Here is an 18,360-nt window from a genome sequence, read left to right as displayed (position 1 = left end):
CATACGACACATTTACTACTCTCCATCTCACACACGACACATTTACTACTCTCTTTCTACTCTCTTTCTATCTCACACACGACACATTTACTACTCTCTATCTCACACACGACACATTTACTACTCTCCATCTCACATACGACACATTTACTACTCTCCATCTCACACACGACACATTTACTATCTATCTATCTTACACACGACACATTTACTACTCTCACACACGACACATTTACTACTCTCTATCTCACACATGACACATGTACTACTCTCCATCTCACACACGACACATTTACTACTCTCTCACACGACACATTTACTACTCTCTCACACACGACACATTTACTACTCTCCATCTCACATACGACACATTTACTACTCTCTATCTCACACACGACACATTTACTTCTCTCCATCTCACATACGACACATTTACTACTCTCCATCTCACACACGACACATTTACTACTCTCCATCTCACACACGACACATTTACTACTCTCCATCTCACACACGACACATTTACTACTCTCCATCTCACACACGACACATTTACTTCTCTCCATCTCACATACGACACATTTACTACTCTCCATCTCACACACGACACATTTACTACTCTCTATCTCACATACGACACATTTACTACTCTCTCTCACATACGACACATTTACTACTCTCCATCTCACATACGACACATTTACTACTCTCTCACACACACACACAACACGTTTACTACTCTCTATCTCACACGACCCATTTACTACTATCTTTCACACACTACACATTTACTACTATCTATCTTACACACGACCCATTTACTACTATCTCTCACACACACGACACATTTACTACTCTCTCACACACTACACATTTACTACTATCTATCTTACACACGACCCATTTACTACTATCTCTCACACACACGACACATTTACTACTCTCTCACACACTACACATTTACTACTATCTATCTTACACACGACCCATTTACTACTATCTCTCACACACACGACACATTTACTACTCTCTCACACACTACACATTTACTACTATCTTACACACGACCCATTTACTACTATCTCTCACACACACTACACATTTACTACTCTCTCACACACGACACATTTACTACTCTCTATCTCCTTATCTAACGTAAGGCAGAGGATGTGGTGGAGGGGACCCTCCTGTAGGCTAGGTACTATTTGTACATGGAGAGACCTGATGCGGTACTGACAAGCTTAGAGAGTGGAGGAGGTAACGTAAGGCAGAGGATGTGGTGGAGGGGACCCTCCTGTAGGCTGGGTACTATATGTACATGGAGAGACCTGATGCGGTACTGACAAGCTTAGAGAGTGTATATGATCAGTTGGAAGTTGTGATGAAGACCTTTGGTCGTGGTCATTCTGTAGATAATGGTAAGACCTGTTTGGAAATGGAGTGTAAAAGGTTGTTTATATCCTGCCCACAACATTCTTCTGTTTTACAGGCTGGGGAAGAGCCTCGGAGGAGATGAAGAAGGACCTCTGAGTGATAAGTGCAGCCGAAAAACACTCTTTTATCTGATTGCGACTTTGAACGAGTCTTTCAGGCCTGACTATGATTTTACTGCAGCTCGGAGCCATGAGTTCAGTCGGGAGCCCAGTCTGAATTGGGTGAGTAACTAACAATTTGTGTTCTTTATTTCTCATGGTTACAAATCACTCCATCCGTGTGACAGTGAGATATGGGGTCTAGTGAATGATTATCTCCACCATGTTGTATACAATTTCTATTTCTTATTTCGTGTGAGGTACTTGGAAATCTAGAATGGGTGCAGATGGCCCCTTCACCATCTAGACCCGCATTGCCATCCTCGGCTCTCCGGACAGTATTCCTGCAATGTCCTACCTCTCCATCCTTCATGGGGTACATTTACAAAGGTAATACCAAATCTACCAACCGTCCTCCCTGGACTGGTCACCACCTGAACGCGGATGATACTTAAGCCCCGTACACACGGGGGGAGATATATTGCTCAGTGTCTCCTTTGCATCAGCGACAAGATGGTCGCTGATGAAAAGGAACCTCTGCTGGGGGAGCCGCAGAGGTAATTAGCTGGTCGCAGGACCAGCGATTACAATGGGGCAAAAAACGGGAGCGCGCACCCGGCGATTTATCGCTGGTGCGCACTCCAATCACTGACAATATGGTCGCCTGCGACCATATTCCCAGCGATTATAGCCCCCGTGTGTACACAGCACTAGATCTACCCATGCTCCCTGGACCTGTCACAGTCTGTACGTGGATGGTTCTCAGATTTACCCTTCCTCCCCAGATCTGTTAGTCTGTATGCCGATGATACTCTGATCTACCCGTCCTCCCCAGACCTTACGTAGTGTGTACACGGATGATGCACAGAGCTACCCGTCCTCCCCAGACCTGTCACCATCTGTACGCGGATGATACTCAGAGCTACCCGTCCTCCCCAGACCTGGCACCATCTGTACGCGGATGATGCTCAGAGCTACCCGTCCTCCCCAGACCTGTCACCATCTGTACGCGGATGATGCTCAGAGCTACCCGTCCTCCCCAGAAATGTCACCATCTGTACGCGGATGATGCTCGGATCTACCCGTCCTCCCCAGACCTGTCACCATCTGTACGCGGATGATGCTCGGAGCTACCCATCCTGTCACCATCTGTACGCGGATGATGCTCAGAGCTACCCGTCCTCCCCAGACCTTACGTAGTGTGTACACAGATGATGCACAGAGCTACCTGTCCTCCCTAGTCCTGTCACCATCTGTACGCGGATGATACTCAGAGCTACCCGTCCTCCCCAGACCTGGCACCATCTGTACGCGGATGATGCTCAGAGCTACCCGTCCTCCCCAGACCTGGCACCATCTGTACGCGGATGATGCTCGGATCTACCCGTCCTCCCCAGACCTGTCACCGCCTGTATGTGGATGATGCTCGGATCTACCCGTCCTCCCCAGACCTGTCACTGCCTGTATGTGGATGATGCTCGAATCTACCCGTCCTCCCCAGACCTGGCACCATCTGTACGCGGATGATGCTCGAATCTACCCGTCCTCCCCAGACCTGTCACCATCTGTACGCGGATGATGCTCGCATCTACCCGTCCTCCCCAGACCTGTCACCATCTGTACGCGGATGATACTCAGAGCTACCCGTCCTCCCCGGACCTGTCACCATCTGTACGCGGATGATGCTCAGAGCTACCCGTCCTCCCCGGACCTGTCACCATCTGTACGCGGATGATACTCAGCTACCCGTCCTCCCCAGACCTGTCACCATCTGTACGCGGATGATACTCAGAGCAGTGTTAATTTCATCGGGAATTTTCAATTTAGTTTTAGTCTTAGTCACTTTCCTAAAATTTGACCAAATTAAATGTCACATTTTAGTAAAAAAAATATTTTTACATTTTGTATTCGTCAATGTCACGGTCAGGAAGGCCAATCCTCCAGATGTGGGATACAAAGGAAAGTTCAGAGTCAAGGATAACACCTAGGCAGCGAGCTTGAGAGGTAGGAGTGATTGTCATATTCTCAACAGCTATAGAGATATCAGGTTGGCAACTACTATTTATTGGCGGAAATATAATTAGTTCTGTTTTTGAATTCTAAGTTTGAGGTGGCAAAATAACATCCAGGATGAAACAGCAGAAAGGCATTCAGAGACACGGATCAATACAGATGGGGACAGGTCAGGGGAAGATAGGTAGAGCGGAGTGTCATCCGCATACAGATGATACTGAAATCCAAAAGACTGATTAGTTTGCCAAGAGATGAGGTATAGATTGAGAAAAGCAGAGAACCTAAAACTGAACCCTGAGTTATTCCAACTGAAAGAGGTAGCGAAGAGGAGGTAGAATCAGAGAAACCAACACTAAAGGAGCGGTTAGATAGGTAGGATGAGAACCAGGAGAGGGCTATGTCTTTAAGACCTAGGGATTGTGTGAGTTTGTATGAGAAGTGTGTGGTCAACAGTGTCAAAAGCAGCAGAGAGATCTAGAAGGATTAGTAGTGAATAGTGACCTTTAGACTTAGCAGTGACCACTATTTTTTCTTTTTGACACACCCTTTATCACTATTAGTTGCTTACACATACCCTACATTCTATGACACTTTACACTCTTACACTTCACAGCTATATTTTATTTATGTGATGCCCTGGGGTGGTTTTGCTGGACTGTCTTGGGGGTGCCCTGTGCCCCAGGCATGAACCCCATAGTGCTAGGGACCTGCTCTAATGAGGAGACCTTAACGTGGTGAGCAGGTAGATATATTTGGCCAAATGTAGGCTAACCTCAGAAATGAAGTTTAAAAGGAATACATGTTAGCAGTAATGATTGCATAGTGCACCTGCAACCCCCTCTGTTTTGCATCTAAAAATCTCAGCAAGGTAGTACCTCTCATTACAGGGTGTGCAATCTAGGGCCCCCCTCTGTCCAAGGTTATATACAGCTAGACAGTGGCCACATCCTCCTCACGATAACCTCATTACAGCAACAACAGATCGTCAATCCCCGGCACGGCCGCAGTGTGCTATCAACAAACAACCCCAAAAAAGAGAGAACACACCTTGCTCCAAAAGGAGCAGTAAACATCAACTCAAAGGGATTTTTTTCTCCTTTTCTGCCTTTAGTTTATTTTCTTTTTTATTATATTAATAAAATACACCATTATTATACGGCATGCACATTTTTAATAACTGCAATTATTAAAACATTTAAATTTACATTACTAAAGTGATCATGACAGTCAAGTTTGTCAGTGGTTTTTCCTCTACCTCCCCATGGCAGCCACTAATGGGTTAAGTCTGTCAGGGTAGTATCTGGAAAGGAAAACCCAAAAAGAACGGACGCTGGGCCCTATATAAGCCCCTCCCCCGGAACCCTCGCTGTCTTTTTTTTTTCCTTTCCAGGGTAGTTAGGGAAGCTTACCCTGATGGTAGACTCTCCACTATCTAGAGCAGTTGGGGGTGAGATCTGGATAGACTAAAGAAAGAAAAAAGGTCTCCGCTGCCGAGTGCAGTTAGGGGTTACCTTTTTAAGGTCTGCTGAGGCGTTTGCAAATAACAGTGGAGATGCTGGGAGAGCTATCGGAGCATACTGGAGCAGGTACAGGGAGTCCGGGCCACACACGCCAGCTGCGTGTGAGGAGGACGCGCCGGCCACGTGCACTGAGGACGCGACGGACGCGTGTATGATGACGCGACGGTCACAAGATGGAGGACGCGGCGGCCGCGTCTATGGAGAATAACGCGGGCGTCAATGTCAGTGGGGACGCCGGGCGCATAGTAAAGGATGCGCCGGTATTCAAGCATAAAAATCAGGAGGAGAATGCCTGCAGAGCTACAGCATTTCGCCTGGGAAGCTGTGGAAGCAGAGACACTCAGCAGACCTGGTAAGACTCCAAGGATCAGCTTGCTGTAGGAGTTTCTTCATTATGCAAACAAACTTATCATATATATGTTTGATTTTAGCTACAAGCTATTTTGGTATAAAGGCATAATGGAGGAAGATAAGAAATTTAAGGAAATCAGGGTAAGCTAGGATTAAAAAAGAAAAATGTGACATTATCAGAGAAGTGTGTAGGATTGACATGTGAAAAATGCAAACAAACCCAACAAACAGGGTCACCACATATGACAGAGTTAGTGGCTAGAATTAAAGCGGCATTGGCTGATACATTCGTGACAAAAGAAGACATGTTAAAAATGTCATCAAAAAGGAGCAGAGGGGTCGTACAGTATCTGAAGATTCGGATGAGTCAGGAGAAGGACCAAGCGTGAGGGAAGCGGAGTTAGAAGAGGGAGAAGTTAGCCAGGACAAATCGGAGGCAGACTTCAATCCGGTCCTATTAGAGAACTGTTGATATTGATAAATAAATCTCTAAATATTGAGGAGGCACAAGAGGAGGAGAGACTGCAGGATTTACTTTTTCGAGATAAAAAAAGTATTTCTTTTATCAAAAACGCTCAAGGAATTAGTGGAGGAAGAATGGAAACATCCGGATAAGAAAGTGGCAGTTCCACTAAGGGCAGTATTCAATGTCAAAGTTCTCCGTGCATGGAGAGCGTTTTATTTCGCTCTCCATGCACTCTCCCTGTGTTCCGGAGGGCTCTCTGCCACTCCTGCTCCCTCTATTCAATGTGGTTAAGACTCTCCGCCACTCGCGGAGAGTCTTAACCCCTGCAGGGAGCAGGGAGCTTTCAGGGAGCCGGAAGCAGCCAGAGAGATTAAAGTCTCCCTGGCTGCTCCAGAGGAATGTGGAGAGGAGGGGGGGCTCTCCGGGACCCAGGCAGCACAGGCTGCCCCCCCCTATAGCCAGCGGGGGACCCAGTATTCACTGCACCCGTTCGTTCGAGCGTTCCGGCCCCCTGCTGGCTGCACTGTGTAAAAAAAAAAATAATTAAAAAAAATATTTTTTTTTTAATTAAATATATATTCATGTGCTATAAGCACATGAATAAAAATAACGCGCCCCTTCACAGAAAAAAAAAACTGATTTTTTTTACACCAAAATTTAAGAAAAAAACCTTTTAGTTTAAAAGTTCACATTCCAGCTCTCCATCAAAAGATGGAGAATTGCTACACGGAGAGACACGGAGAACATCACTTAGAAAGACGGAGAGAATTTCACATTGAATAGGGTTGCTCGCTTTTGGAGAGCAAAATGCTCCGTCCAAGGCGAACAAAGCACAAGTTCTCCACAAAACACGGAGAACTTTTCTCATTGAATACTGCCCTAAGTGTCAAAGAAGTATCCCTTTTGAGGCAGAAGAAGTACGTAATTGGGAGGAGGCCCCAAAGGTTGTTGCGGCCATTGCTCGGATTTCCAGGAAAACCACACTACCACTAGAAGATGCGAACATTTTAAAGGAGTCAATGGAGCGAAAAATAGAAATCAGTCTCAGAAAACAACATGCCACTTCGGGGGCAACCATGAAAGTATCCTCAGCTCTGGCTGTTACAGATAGCGTGTTAAGGTCATGGTGCCAGGACCTTGAGTCCGATACACTTGATGGGATCAAAAGATCCGAACTTATAAAGATCATTCAAAATGTCCAGGTTGCAGTGGAATTTTTATGTGAGGCCTCGCTAGATGTAGTCAAACTGGCAGAAAGAACTAGTGCCACCACTACAGTAGCCAGACGGGCTTTATGGCTTAAGCCTTGGGCAGCAGACACACAATCTAAACAAAAATTGTTATCCTTACCGTTTCAAGGTCAATATTTATTTGGCAGCAAGTTGGACGATATAATTACAAAACTCTCCGGTGGAAAATCCGTCTGGCTGCCACAAGATAAACCAAAAAGAGGTATACCGGGAAGATATTATAGATATCAACCATCGGAATTTAAAGAGGCCTGGACCTATAGGCCTGGGAGAAATTTTAGGAGATCTTGGTCAACTAATAGAAGCTTTTTTTTGTGGCCAAAGAGGAAGAGAGGGAAGATATTCCTTTAGACATTCAAACCAATGACGCCAGACAGTCGGTGGCAGACTGCAAATATTTGGACGGACATGGTCACAATCGGTAGAAGACAAATGGGTTTTAGAAATCATTATGACAGGATACAAAATAGAATTTGTAGCGTACCCAGGGCCTTGGAGGACGGAGTCCCCTGTTCCCCGGAATTCAACAGAAAGAGGGGCACTATTTTTGAGTTTACAAAACATGATCAACCAAAAAGTGGTGGTAGTTCCAAAAAATCAGAAGATGCAAGGTTTGCACTCCAGGTTTTTTTTGGTGCAGAAAATGTCCGGGGGGTTCAGGACAATCCTGGACCTGAGAAGACTAAATTCTTACATATCAGTAAGGAAATTCAAGATGGAGTCCCTAAGGACCATATTGCCAGATATAAAAAAGGAGCATATCTATCAACGATAGATCTACAAGACGCTTATTTGCATATTCCCATATGCGAAAAACATCACAGATTTCTCAGGTTCAGATTGGCAGGAGTAACCTACCAATTTGTCACCCTCCCTTTCGGGCTAGCCATTTCTCACCGTACGTTCACAAAAGTTCTAATTGTATTAATCGCCAATTTACGAAGACAAGGGGTCACGTTGTGGCCTTATCTAGACGATATCTTGATTATGGCCCGATCAAAAAGAGAGGCCATAAGCCACACCATAAAAGTCAAGCATTATCTGGAGGATCACGGATGGATAGTGAATATAAAGAAGAGCCATCTGGAACCTTCTCGCTCGGTAAAATATCTGGGTGTAGAAATAAATACACAGTACATGACCATAAAATTGACAGTAGAAAGAATGGAGAAGTTAAGAAGAGGAGTACTCAGCCTGTATGGCAAGAGAACGACGTCATCAGGGGCTTGCATGTCAACATTGGGGCTAATGTCAGCAGCCCTGGACGCAGTGCCATGGGGAAGATTTCATATGAGAGCATTTCAAATGTGTTTTCTTACCCAATGGGACGGCGACGGAAGAAACAAGGATCAACTAATTACGCTATCAAGAGGAGCATGGCAGAGTCTGGAGTGGTGGTCTAGGAAAGCAAGACTGGAAAAAGGAAGAAAGTTTTTGACATCCAATCAAGTGATTGTAACAACCAACGCCAGTCAGATAGGCTGGGGAGCAATCTGCGAAGACAGGATAGCCCAAGGGACTTGGGCAGAGCCATTAAGCAAAAGTCACTCCAACATCAGAGAGCTAAGAGCGGTGTCCATGGCATGCAAGCAATTACAAAACCGACTAACAGGAAGGGATGTAGTGATAAGGTCCGACAATCAAACTGTCGTGTCATACATAAACAAACAAGGAGGAACGAAAAGTCAAACACTGATGTTGGAAGCAAGAAAGTTATTCTTATGGGCAGAAACTCAAATAAACAGTCTCTAGCAGCGGTGTTCGTGGCAGGAAAAAACAACCAACAAGCAAACAGCTTCAGCAGGTATCTAGTATTACCAGGAGAATGGTAGCTCTCGGCAGACATATTTGCGACAATAGTACGGATGTGGGGTATACCCCAAATAGATCTAATGGCTGCAAAAGAAAACGCAAAGGTGAAAAGCTTTTTCTCAAGGTACTGGGAACCAAACTCAGAACAAGCAGATGCATTAACAGCAGAATGGAGGGCAGAACTGGTGTACGTGTTTCCACCTTTTCCCATAATAGCCTGGTTATTGAGGAAAATACAACAGCAGGAGGCAACAGTGATAGCCATACTGCCGTTTTGGCCAAGAAGATCGTGGTTCGCCAGGTTGACAAGAATGGCTGTAGCAGAGCCTTGGAGATTACCCGGCAACCTGATCGGACAGGGCAAGTTATGGCGGTCGCAGCCATCCGATTGGAATCTGACAGCTAGGCTGCTGAGACGAGAGCATTGAAAGATAAAGGGTTCTCAAATATAGTTATAAATACCTTTTACTAAAAGCCAGGAAAAGATCAACGTCGAAGACATAGCACAACATTTGGAAGAAATTTGTGTATTTCTGTAAAGTAGGCAGCAGAAAACCGAACAGTATATCTACTGTACTAGAATTTCTACAAACCGGGTTAGACCGTAATCTATCAACCAATACGATTAAGGTACAAGTTTAAGCCCTAGCGAAGAAAAGAGAGCCAGTAGGCGCCTTCTGTACACTAAAAAATGTTTTAATCAACATACAAGTATCACAATTCACAAACACATAACATGTACCTATGCATGCATGCATGCAAAAGAGATAAAAGCTAAAAAATAAAAAATTAAATAAAAATAAAAATAAAGTAAAAAGTCTGCATCAGATAATTACCGAGTCCTGATTGGATGGTGTGGATGCCAGTAATTATAATCCCAACAAGGGTCCAGGGCTGTGCAAGATGTTAGTGTCCAGAGATGTAATACTGAACAGTTTGTAATCCAAGGTAAGTAGACCACTTGCTTAGCACTCTCTGTTGGATGCCCGATATTAGTTGGTGGCGTCCGTACTGTGGAATACAGCACTATCACCCGCGGGGTCGACACGTCAGTATTGTTGGTATTCAATGCTGGGTAGTTGTCACTCCAGCAGTCCCGATACTCGTGGATGCGAATAGACTGAATCCCCTGGTGTTACCTTCTCACTGTCATGAGCTTGCGCCCAGTATGCTGTGTCGGCGTTACCGCACTGGCCTCAGTGTACGCGGCCGGCAGTAGTAGAACACGCCGCAGTGTCTGAAGGTGCCTATCTCGGGGATCAGTTTAAGCCCTATCAGCAATGTTGGATATAAAATTAGCTGAGGACAAATACAGGTACTTATGTAATATCTGGGCTCCCATTTTTCTTATGAGACCGCGTCCCCTCGCGGGGCTCGCCACGCTTCGGGCACGGTGGCTCGCTGCGCTCGCCACACTATATAAAATCAACTCCATGCGTAGTTGGATAGTAGGGGTATGAAAAAATGGGGTGCATTTAACATGGGAGCCCAGATAATACATAAGTACCCAAATACATAGAGATTTGTACAAGCGGCAAAGAGAATAAGACCTACTTTTCACAGTCCTTTAGTCCCGTGGGACCTTAATTTGGTACACACTGGTTGAGGCTCCGTTTGAACCTCTGGAAGAGGTTACATTAAAGTGGTTGATTATTAAAGTAGTGTTCTTAGTGGCAATAACATCTGCCAGAAGAGTATCTGAAATACACGCGTTGTGGGCAAAACAGCCATTCTTAAACTTTTTCAAAGAAAAAGTAGTATTAAGGACCAATCTGCAGTTCCTACCAAAAGTCGTTTCATCCTTTCACATAAATTTCATCCTTCTGTGCAAATCCAGTTAACAGCAAAGAAGAAAGACTGCATTAATTAGACGTTGTAAGGGCGCTAAAAATCTACATAAATAGAATGAAGGATCACAGAAAATCAGAGAGGCTCTTTATCTTAACAGAGGGGAAGAATAAAGGGCAAGGAGCCAGTAAGGCCACTATCTCAAGATGGCTAAAATCATGTTATCTTAGAAGCCTATGAAATTAGAAATCAGCAACCGCCATTAGGGTTGAGAGCCCATTCGACCAGAGGCATGTCAACCTCATGGGCAGAAAAGGAGACGGTATCAGTAGAAGAGCTGTGCAATCAGCATGCTGGTCGTCACTGCATACGTTTACGAGACATTATAGAATGGATATTGCTGCGTCGGCTGACGCAAAATTCGGGAGGAAGGTCCTGAGTGCTGTAGTCTGTAACAGATTTCTACCTGTTAATATGCTTTCCTCTACTCCACCATGGCAGCATTTTTCCCACCTCTATGAATGTAATATGATGGTGTAATAAAGCTGTATAATAAAGACACTGTGGGTTCCGGGGGAGGGGCTTATATAGGGCCCAGTGTCCGTTCTCTTTGTGTTTTCCTTTCCAGATACTACCCTGACGGACTTAACCCATTAGTGGCTGCCATGGTGGAGTAGAGGAAAGCCTATTAACAGGTAGGAATCTGTTCTTTTTTGCAAAAGTTCTCGTCTAAATTTAGTCATTGATTTAGTTATAAATTTGCATTTTACTGATGCTGTAATGGATTTAGCCTGAAGATCATTTCTCTCGTATTCTCTGGAATACTCTGTATACCTTTCACTATGTGTTTAGTAATGTAGGGATTAAACAAGTGCAAAACTAATGTTATTTCCTTCACAGCAGGTCATTTATTTGCAAAATTTTATTTATTTATTTACAGTTTCTTATATAGCGCAGCAGATTCCTTTGCGCTTTACAATAGTAGACAGTGATAAGACAAACTGGGTAACAGACTTGGAGGTAGGAGGGCCCTGCTGCAAGCTTACAATCTATAGGGATATAGGGGTGAAATAATGAAAGAAAAAAACAACCTGCCTGATACAAGTAAGTAGTACATTACTAGTCTACTGCTTTTTAGCTAAAGCTAGCTACATAAACTGACGGAGCGATTCTCAGGACAAAGAGTTTGTGCCGCAGTGCAAGTAAGTAATTCTAGGGCCAGAGAAGATGGCTGAAACTGTATAAAATATAGTATTAAAGAGTCCAAAAATATCAGTCACAGAAAAAAACCTTCGTTAAAGAATAGTTTGTCTAAATTTTTGTCGATGAAATTAACACTGGCTCAGAGCTACCCATCCTCCCCAGACCTGTCAGTCTGTATGTGGATGATGCTCGGAGCTACCCGTCCTCCCCAGACCTGTCAGTCTGTATGCGGATGTTACTTGGAGCTACCCGTCCTCCCCAGACCTGTCAGTCTGTATGCGGATAATGCTCGGATCTACCCGTCCTCCCCAGACCTGTCAGTCTGTATACAGATGTTACTTGGAGCTACCCGTCCTCCCCAGACCTGTCAGTCTGTATGCGGATGTTACTTGGAGCTACCCGTCCTCCTCAGACCTGTCAGTCTGTATGTGGATGTTACTTGGAGCTACCCGTCCTCCCCAGACCTGTCAGTCTGTATGCGGATGTTACTTGGAGCTACCCGTCCTCCCCAGACCTGTCAGTCTGTATGTGGATGATGCTCGGATCTACCCGTCCTCCCCAGACCTGTCAGTCTGTATACGGATGTTACTTGGAGCTACCCGTCCTCCCCAGACCTGTCAGTCTGTATACGGATGTTACTTGGAGCTACCCGTCCTCCCCAGACCTGTCAGTCTGTATGCAGATGTTACTCAGAGCTACCCGTCCTCCCCAGACCTGTCAGTCTGTATGCGGATGTTACTCGGAGCTACCCGTCCTCCCCAGACCTGTCAGTCTGTATGCGGATGATGCTCGGATCTACCCGTCCTCCCCAGACCTGTCAGTCTGTATGCGGATGTTACTTGGAGCTACCCGTCCTCCCCAGACCTGTCAGTCTGTATACGGATGTTACTTGGAGCTACCCGTCCTCCCCAGACCTGTCAGTCTGTATACGGATGTTACTCGGAGCTATCCGTCCTCCCCAGACCTGTCAGTCTGTATGCGGATGTTACTTGGAGCTACCCGTCCTCCTCAGACCTGTCCGTCTGTACGCGGATGATACATAGAGCTACCCGTCCTCCCCAGACCTGTCTGTATGCAGATGTTAGAGCTACCTGTCCTCAGACCTGTCCGTCTGTATGCGGATGTTAGTCAGCGCTACAATCCTCCATAGACCTGTCAGTCTATATATGCGGATGTCACACAGAGCTACCCGTCCTCCCCAGTCCTGTCAGTCTATATATGCGGATGTTACATAGAGCTACCCGTCCACCCCAGACCCGTCACAGTCTGTACGCGGATGTTACTCGGAGCTACCCGTCCTCCTCAGACCTGTCCGTCTGTATGCGGATGATACATAGAGCTACCCGTCCTCCTCAGACCTGTCAGTCTGTACGCGGATGTTAGTCAGAGCTATCCGTCCTCCCCAGACCTGTCCGTCTGTATGCGGATGTTACATAGAGCTACCTGTCCTCCCCAGTCCGGTCACAGTCTGTATGCGGATGTTACTCGGAGCTACCCGTCCTCCCCAGACCTGTCTGTATGCGGATGTTAGAGCTACCTGTCCTCAGACCTGTCCGTCTGTATGCGGATGTTAGTCAGCGCTACAATCCTCCCCAGACCTGTCAGTCTATATATGCGGATGTCACACAGAGCTACCCGTCCTCCCCAGTCCTGTCAGTCTGTGTGCGGATGTTACATAGAGCTACCCGTCCTCCCCAGACCTGTCTGTATGCGGATGTTAGAGCTACCTGTCCTCAGTTCTGTCTGTTTGTATGCGGATGTTAGTCAGCGCTACAATCCTCCCTAGACCTGTCAGTCTATTTATGCGGATGTCACACAGAGCTACCTGTCCACCCCAGACCCGTCACAGTCTGTACACGGATGTTACTCGGAGCTACCCGTCCTCCCCAGACCTGTCCGTTTGTATGCGGATGTTAGTCAGCGCTACAATCCTCCCTAGACCTGTCAGTCTATTTATGCGGATGTCACACAGAGCTACCCGTCCTCCCCAGACCCGTCACAGTCTGTACACGGATGTTACTCGGAGCTACCCATCCTCCCCAGACCTGTCACAGTCTGTACACGGATGTTACTCTGAGCTAACCGTCCTCCTCAGACCCGTCAGTCTGTATGCGGATGTTACATAGAGCTACCCGTCCTCCCCAGACCTGTGCCTCTGACCTGTCCTTTGTTCCCTTCATTCACTCTGTCTCTAAATCATGTTATATACATCTAACCAACCTATCCAAAACCCGCCCTTACTTTACACAAGACATTGCTAACATTCTAAACCAGTGGTAGCAAACTCCAGTCCTCGAGAGCTACCAACAGTTCACATTTTCCAGGCAACCTATCTGCTGCAAAGGTGCACTCATTACTCACTGACACATTTTAAAAGATCCACAGGTGGAGCTACGTACTTCACTTGTGATTCTGTGAGGAGATCTGGAAAACATTAACTGTTGGTCGCTCTCGAGGACTGGAGTTGGCTACTACTGCTCTAATCTATGCTTTCATCATCTGCCACATTGGTTATTGCAATAGTTCCCGATACAGACTCGTCACCACAATCCATCCTCCTGTTCCGCAGCAGATGTGTGTTTTCTGCCGAGTCTCTGTCCCTCTATTGGTTACCTATATTCTACAGTATTCAATATAAAATGTTATCCGTTCCCTGGGCCGACAATACCTAGTTTGACACCGTAGAATGGTTAGCATAGCTTAGGTCGATACAAGCTTAAGGTCGTCATGAAACCTTTTGACAGTGAAAAGGTCGACACAATTTCTTCAGGTGTTTTTGTTGTTGTCATGAGACAGACTTGGTTCATACTTTTTCTATCGAAGTAGGCATAGCGTGAGAATAAAGTAGGTTGCCAAGCGCTGCGAGGCCCTGTACTGAAAGCATGGCAAGGTGCAGCGGTACACTTACAGTATACTGTGTCTACAGATGGAGCTGTCGTCATCTAGCGGAGCCTGGGCGCACCATTTGCCGAGTCCCGTCAGCGCATGCGTCTGAAACTCGCACACCCCATTCGTGGCAATGGACGCATCCACGTGCACCGGTACGCCAGCCACCAGAAATGTATCGCTGGTGCACTAGATGAGGACGGCTCCATCTGTATGTTGACACAGACACCAAGTCGTGCATCTCCATGTCTACCTTAAACTTGTCGACCTGTCTACCTATGGAATGGTGATCGTTTTTAGGTGTCAACCTAGTGACTGTCGATTTAGATTGTCGCCCCCCCCCCCCCCTCCTTAATACCATAACCTATAAAATTCTGTTGATCTCATAATGTCTCCCAACCCGACCTCTCCACTCTGCACAAGGCCATTACCCCAACTACACCAATGTACTGTACATCTCTTCTTTCATAGTATCTCCCAACCCGACCTCTCCGCTCTGCACAAGGCCATAATCCCAACTACACCAACGTACTGTACATCTCTTATATCATAGTATCTCCCAACCCGACCTCTCCACTCTGCACAAGGCCATAACCCCAACTACACCAACGTAATGTACATCTCTTCTCTTATATCATAGTATCTCCCAACCCGACCTCTCCGCTCTGCACAAGGCCATAATCCCAACTACACCAATGTACTGTACATCTCTTCTCTCATAGTATCTCCCAACCCGACCTCTCCGCTCTGCACAAGGCCATAACCCCAACTACACCAACGTACTGTACATCTCTTCTCTTATATCATAGTATCTCCCAACCCGACCTCTCCACTCTGCACAAGGACATAATCCCAACTACACCAACGTGTACTGTACATCTCTTATATCATAGTATCTCCCAACCCGACCTCTCCGCTCTGCACAAGGCCATAATCCCAACTACACCAACGTAATGTACATCTCTTCTCTCATAGTATCTCCCAACCCGACCTCTCCGCTCTGCACAAGGCCATAATCCCAACTACACCAATTTACTGTACATCTCTTCTCTCATAGTATCTCCCAACCCGACCTCTCCGCTCTGCACAAGGCCATAATCCCAACTACACCTTCGTACTGTACATCTCTTCTCTCATAGTATCTCCCAACCCGACCTCTCCGCTCTGCACAAGGCCATAATCCCAACTACACCAACGTAATGTACATCTCTTCTCTTATATCATAGTATCTCCCAACCCGACCTCTCCGCTCTGCACAAGGACATAATCCCAACTACACCAACGTGTACTGTACATCTCTTATATCATAGTATCTCCCAACCCGACCTCTCCGCTCTGTACAAGGCCATAATCCCAACTACACCAACGTAATGTACATCTCTTCTCTCAAAGTATCTCCCAACCCGACCTCTCCGCTCTGCACAAGGCCATAATCCCAACTACACCAATTTACTGTACATCTCTTCTCTCATAGTATCTCCCAACCCGACCTCTCCGCTCTGCACAAGGCCATAATCCCAACTACACCTTCGTACTGTACATCTCTTCTCTCATAGTATCTCCCAACCCGACCTCTCCGCTCTGCACAAGGCCATAATCCCAACTACACCATTGTAATGTACATCTGTTCTCTTATATCATAGTATCTCCCAACCCGACCTCTCCGCTCTGCACAAGGACATAATCCCAACTACACCAACGTGTACTGTACATCTCTTATATCATAGTATCTCCCAACCCGACCTCTCCGCTCTGCACAAGGCCATAATCCCAACTACACCAACGTAATGTACATCTCTTCTCTCATAGTATCTCCCAACCCGACCTCTCCGCTCTGCACAAGGCCATAATCCCAACTACACCATCGTACTGTACATCTCTTCTCTTATATCATAGTATCTCCCAACCCGACCTCTCCGCTCTGCACAAGGCCATAATCCCAACTACACCATCGTACTGTACATCTCTTCTCTTATATCATAGTATCTCCCAACCCGACCTCTCCGCTCTGCACAAGGACATAATCCCAACTACACCAACGTGTACTGTACATCTCTTATATCATAGTATCTCCCAACCCGACCTCTCCGCTCTGCACAAGGCCATAATCCCAACTACACCAACGTAATGTACATCTCTTCTCTCATAGTATCTCCCAACCCGACCTCTCCGCTCTGCACAAGGCCATAATCCCAACTACACCAATTTACTGTACATCTCTTCTCTCATAGTATCTCCCAACCCGACCTCTCCGCTCTGCACAAGGCCATAATCCCAACTACACCTTCGTACTGTACATCTCTTATCTCATAGTATCTCCCAACCCGACCTCTCCACTCTGCACAAGGCCAATAATCCCAACTACACCAATGTACTGTACATCTCTTCTCTCATAGTATCTCCCAACCCGACCTCTCCACTCTGCACAAGGCCATAATCCCAACTACACCATCGTACTGTACATCTCTTCTCTCATAGTATCTCCCAACCCGACCTCTCCGCTCTGCACAAGGCCATAATCCCAACTACACCAACGTAATGTACATCTCTTCTCTCATAGTATCTCCCAACCCGACCTCTCCGCTCTGCACTAGGCCATAATCCCAACTACACCAACGTAATGTACATCTCTTCTCTCATAGTATCTCCCAACCCGACCTCTCCGCTCTGCACAAGGCCATAATCCCAACTACACCAACGTAATGTACATCTCTTCTCTTATATCATAGTATCTCCCAACCCGACCTCTCCGCTCTGCACAAGGCCATAATCCCAACTACACCAACGTAATGTACATCTCTTCTCTTATTTCATAGTATCTCCCAACCCGACCTCTCCGCTCTGCACAAGGCCATAATCCCAACTACACCAACGTACTGTACATCTCTTCTCTCATAGTATCTCCCAACCCGACCTCTCCGCTCTGCACAAGGCCATAACCCCAACTACACCAACGTACTGTACATCTCTTATAGTATCTCCCAACCTGACCTCTCCACTCTGCACAAGGCCATAATCCCAACTACACCAACGTACTGTACATCTCTTATATCATAGGATCTCCCAACCCGACCTCTCCGCTCTGCACAAGGCCATAATCCCAACTACACCAATTTACTGTACATCTCTTCTCTCATAGTATCTCCCAACCCGACCTCTCCGCTCTGCACAAGGCCATAACCCCAACTACACCAATTTACTGTACATCTCTTCTCTCATAGTATCTCCCAACCCGACCTCTCCGCTCTGCACAAGGCCATAATCCCAACTACACCATCGTACTGTACATCTCTTCTCAACTCATAGTGTCTCCCAACCCGACCTCTCCGCTCTGCACAAGGCCATAACCCCAACTTACTGTACATCTCTTCTCTCATAGTATCTCCCAACCCGACCTCTCCGCTCTGCACAAGGCCATAACCCCAATTTACTGTACATCTCTTATCTCAGTGTCTCCCAACCCGACCTCTCCGCTCTGCACAAGGCCCAACTTACTGTACATCTCTTATCTCAGTGTCTCCCAACCCGACCTCTGCTCT

The 18,360-nt window shown here is 46.3% G+C and overlaps 1 protein-coding gene across 3 annotated transcripts in view; it reads left to right on the top strand.

Moving 5' to 3' along the window:
• Positions 1-18,360, top strand: part of MAF1 (MAF1 negative regulator of RNA polymerase III) — a 97,826-nt gene that overhangs the window by 41,565 nt on the left and 37,901 nt on the right. For all 3 annotated transcript variants that reach the window (XM_083145058.1, XM_083145057.1, XM_083145059.1), the window contains one exon: positions 1,490-1,655. In XM_083145058.1, the coding sequence (XP_083001184.1) occupies positions 1,490-1,655 (166 nt within the window). The remainder of the gene's footprint in view (positions 1-1,489; positions 1,656-18,360) is intronic.

This window comes from Crinia signifera, chromosome 5 (genome assembly GCF_055691185.1).
Source record: "Crinia signifera chromosome 5, ASM5569118v1, whole genome shotgun sequence".
In the NCBI taxonomy this organism is placed as follows: domain Eukaryota; kingdom Metazoa; phylum Chordata; class Amphibia; order Anura; family Myobatrachidae; genus Crinia; species Crinia signifera.
This window is presented reverse-complemented; position numbering and strand designations above follow the sequence as displayed.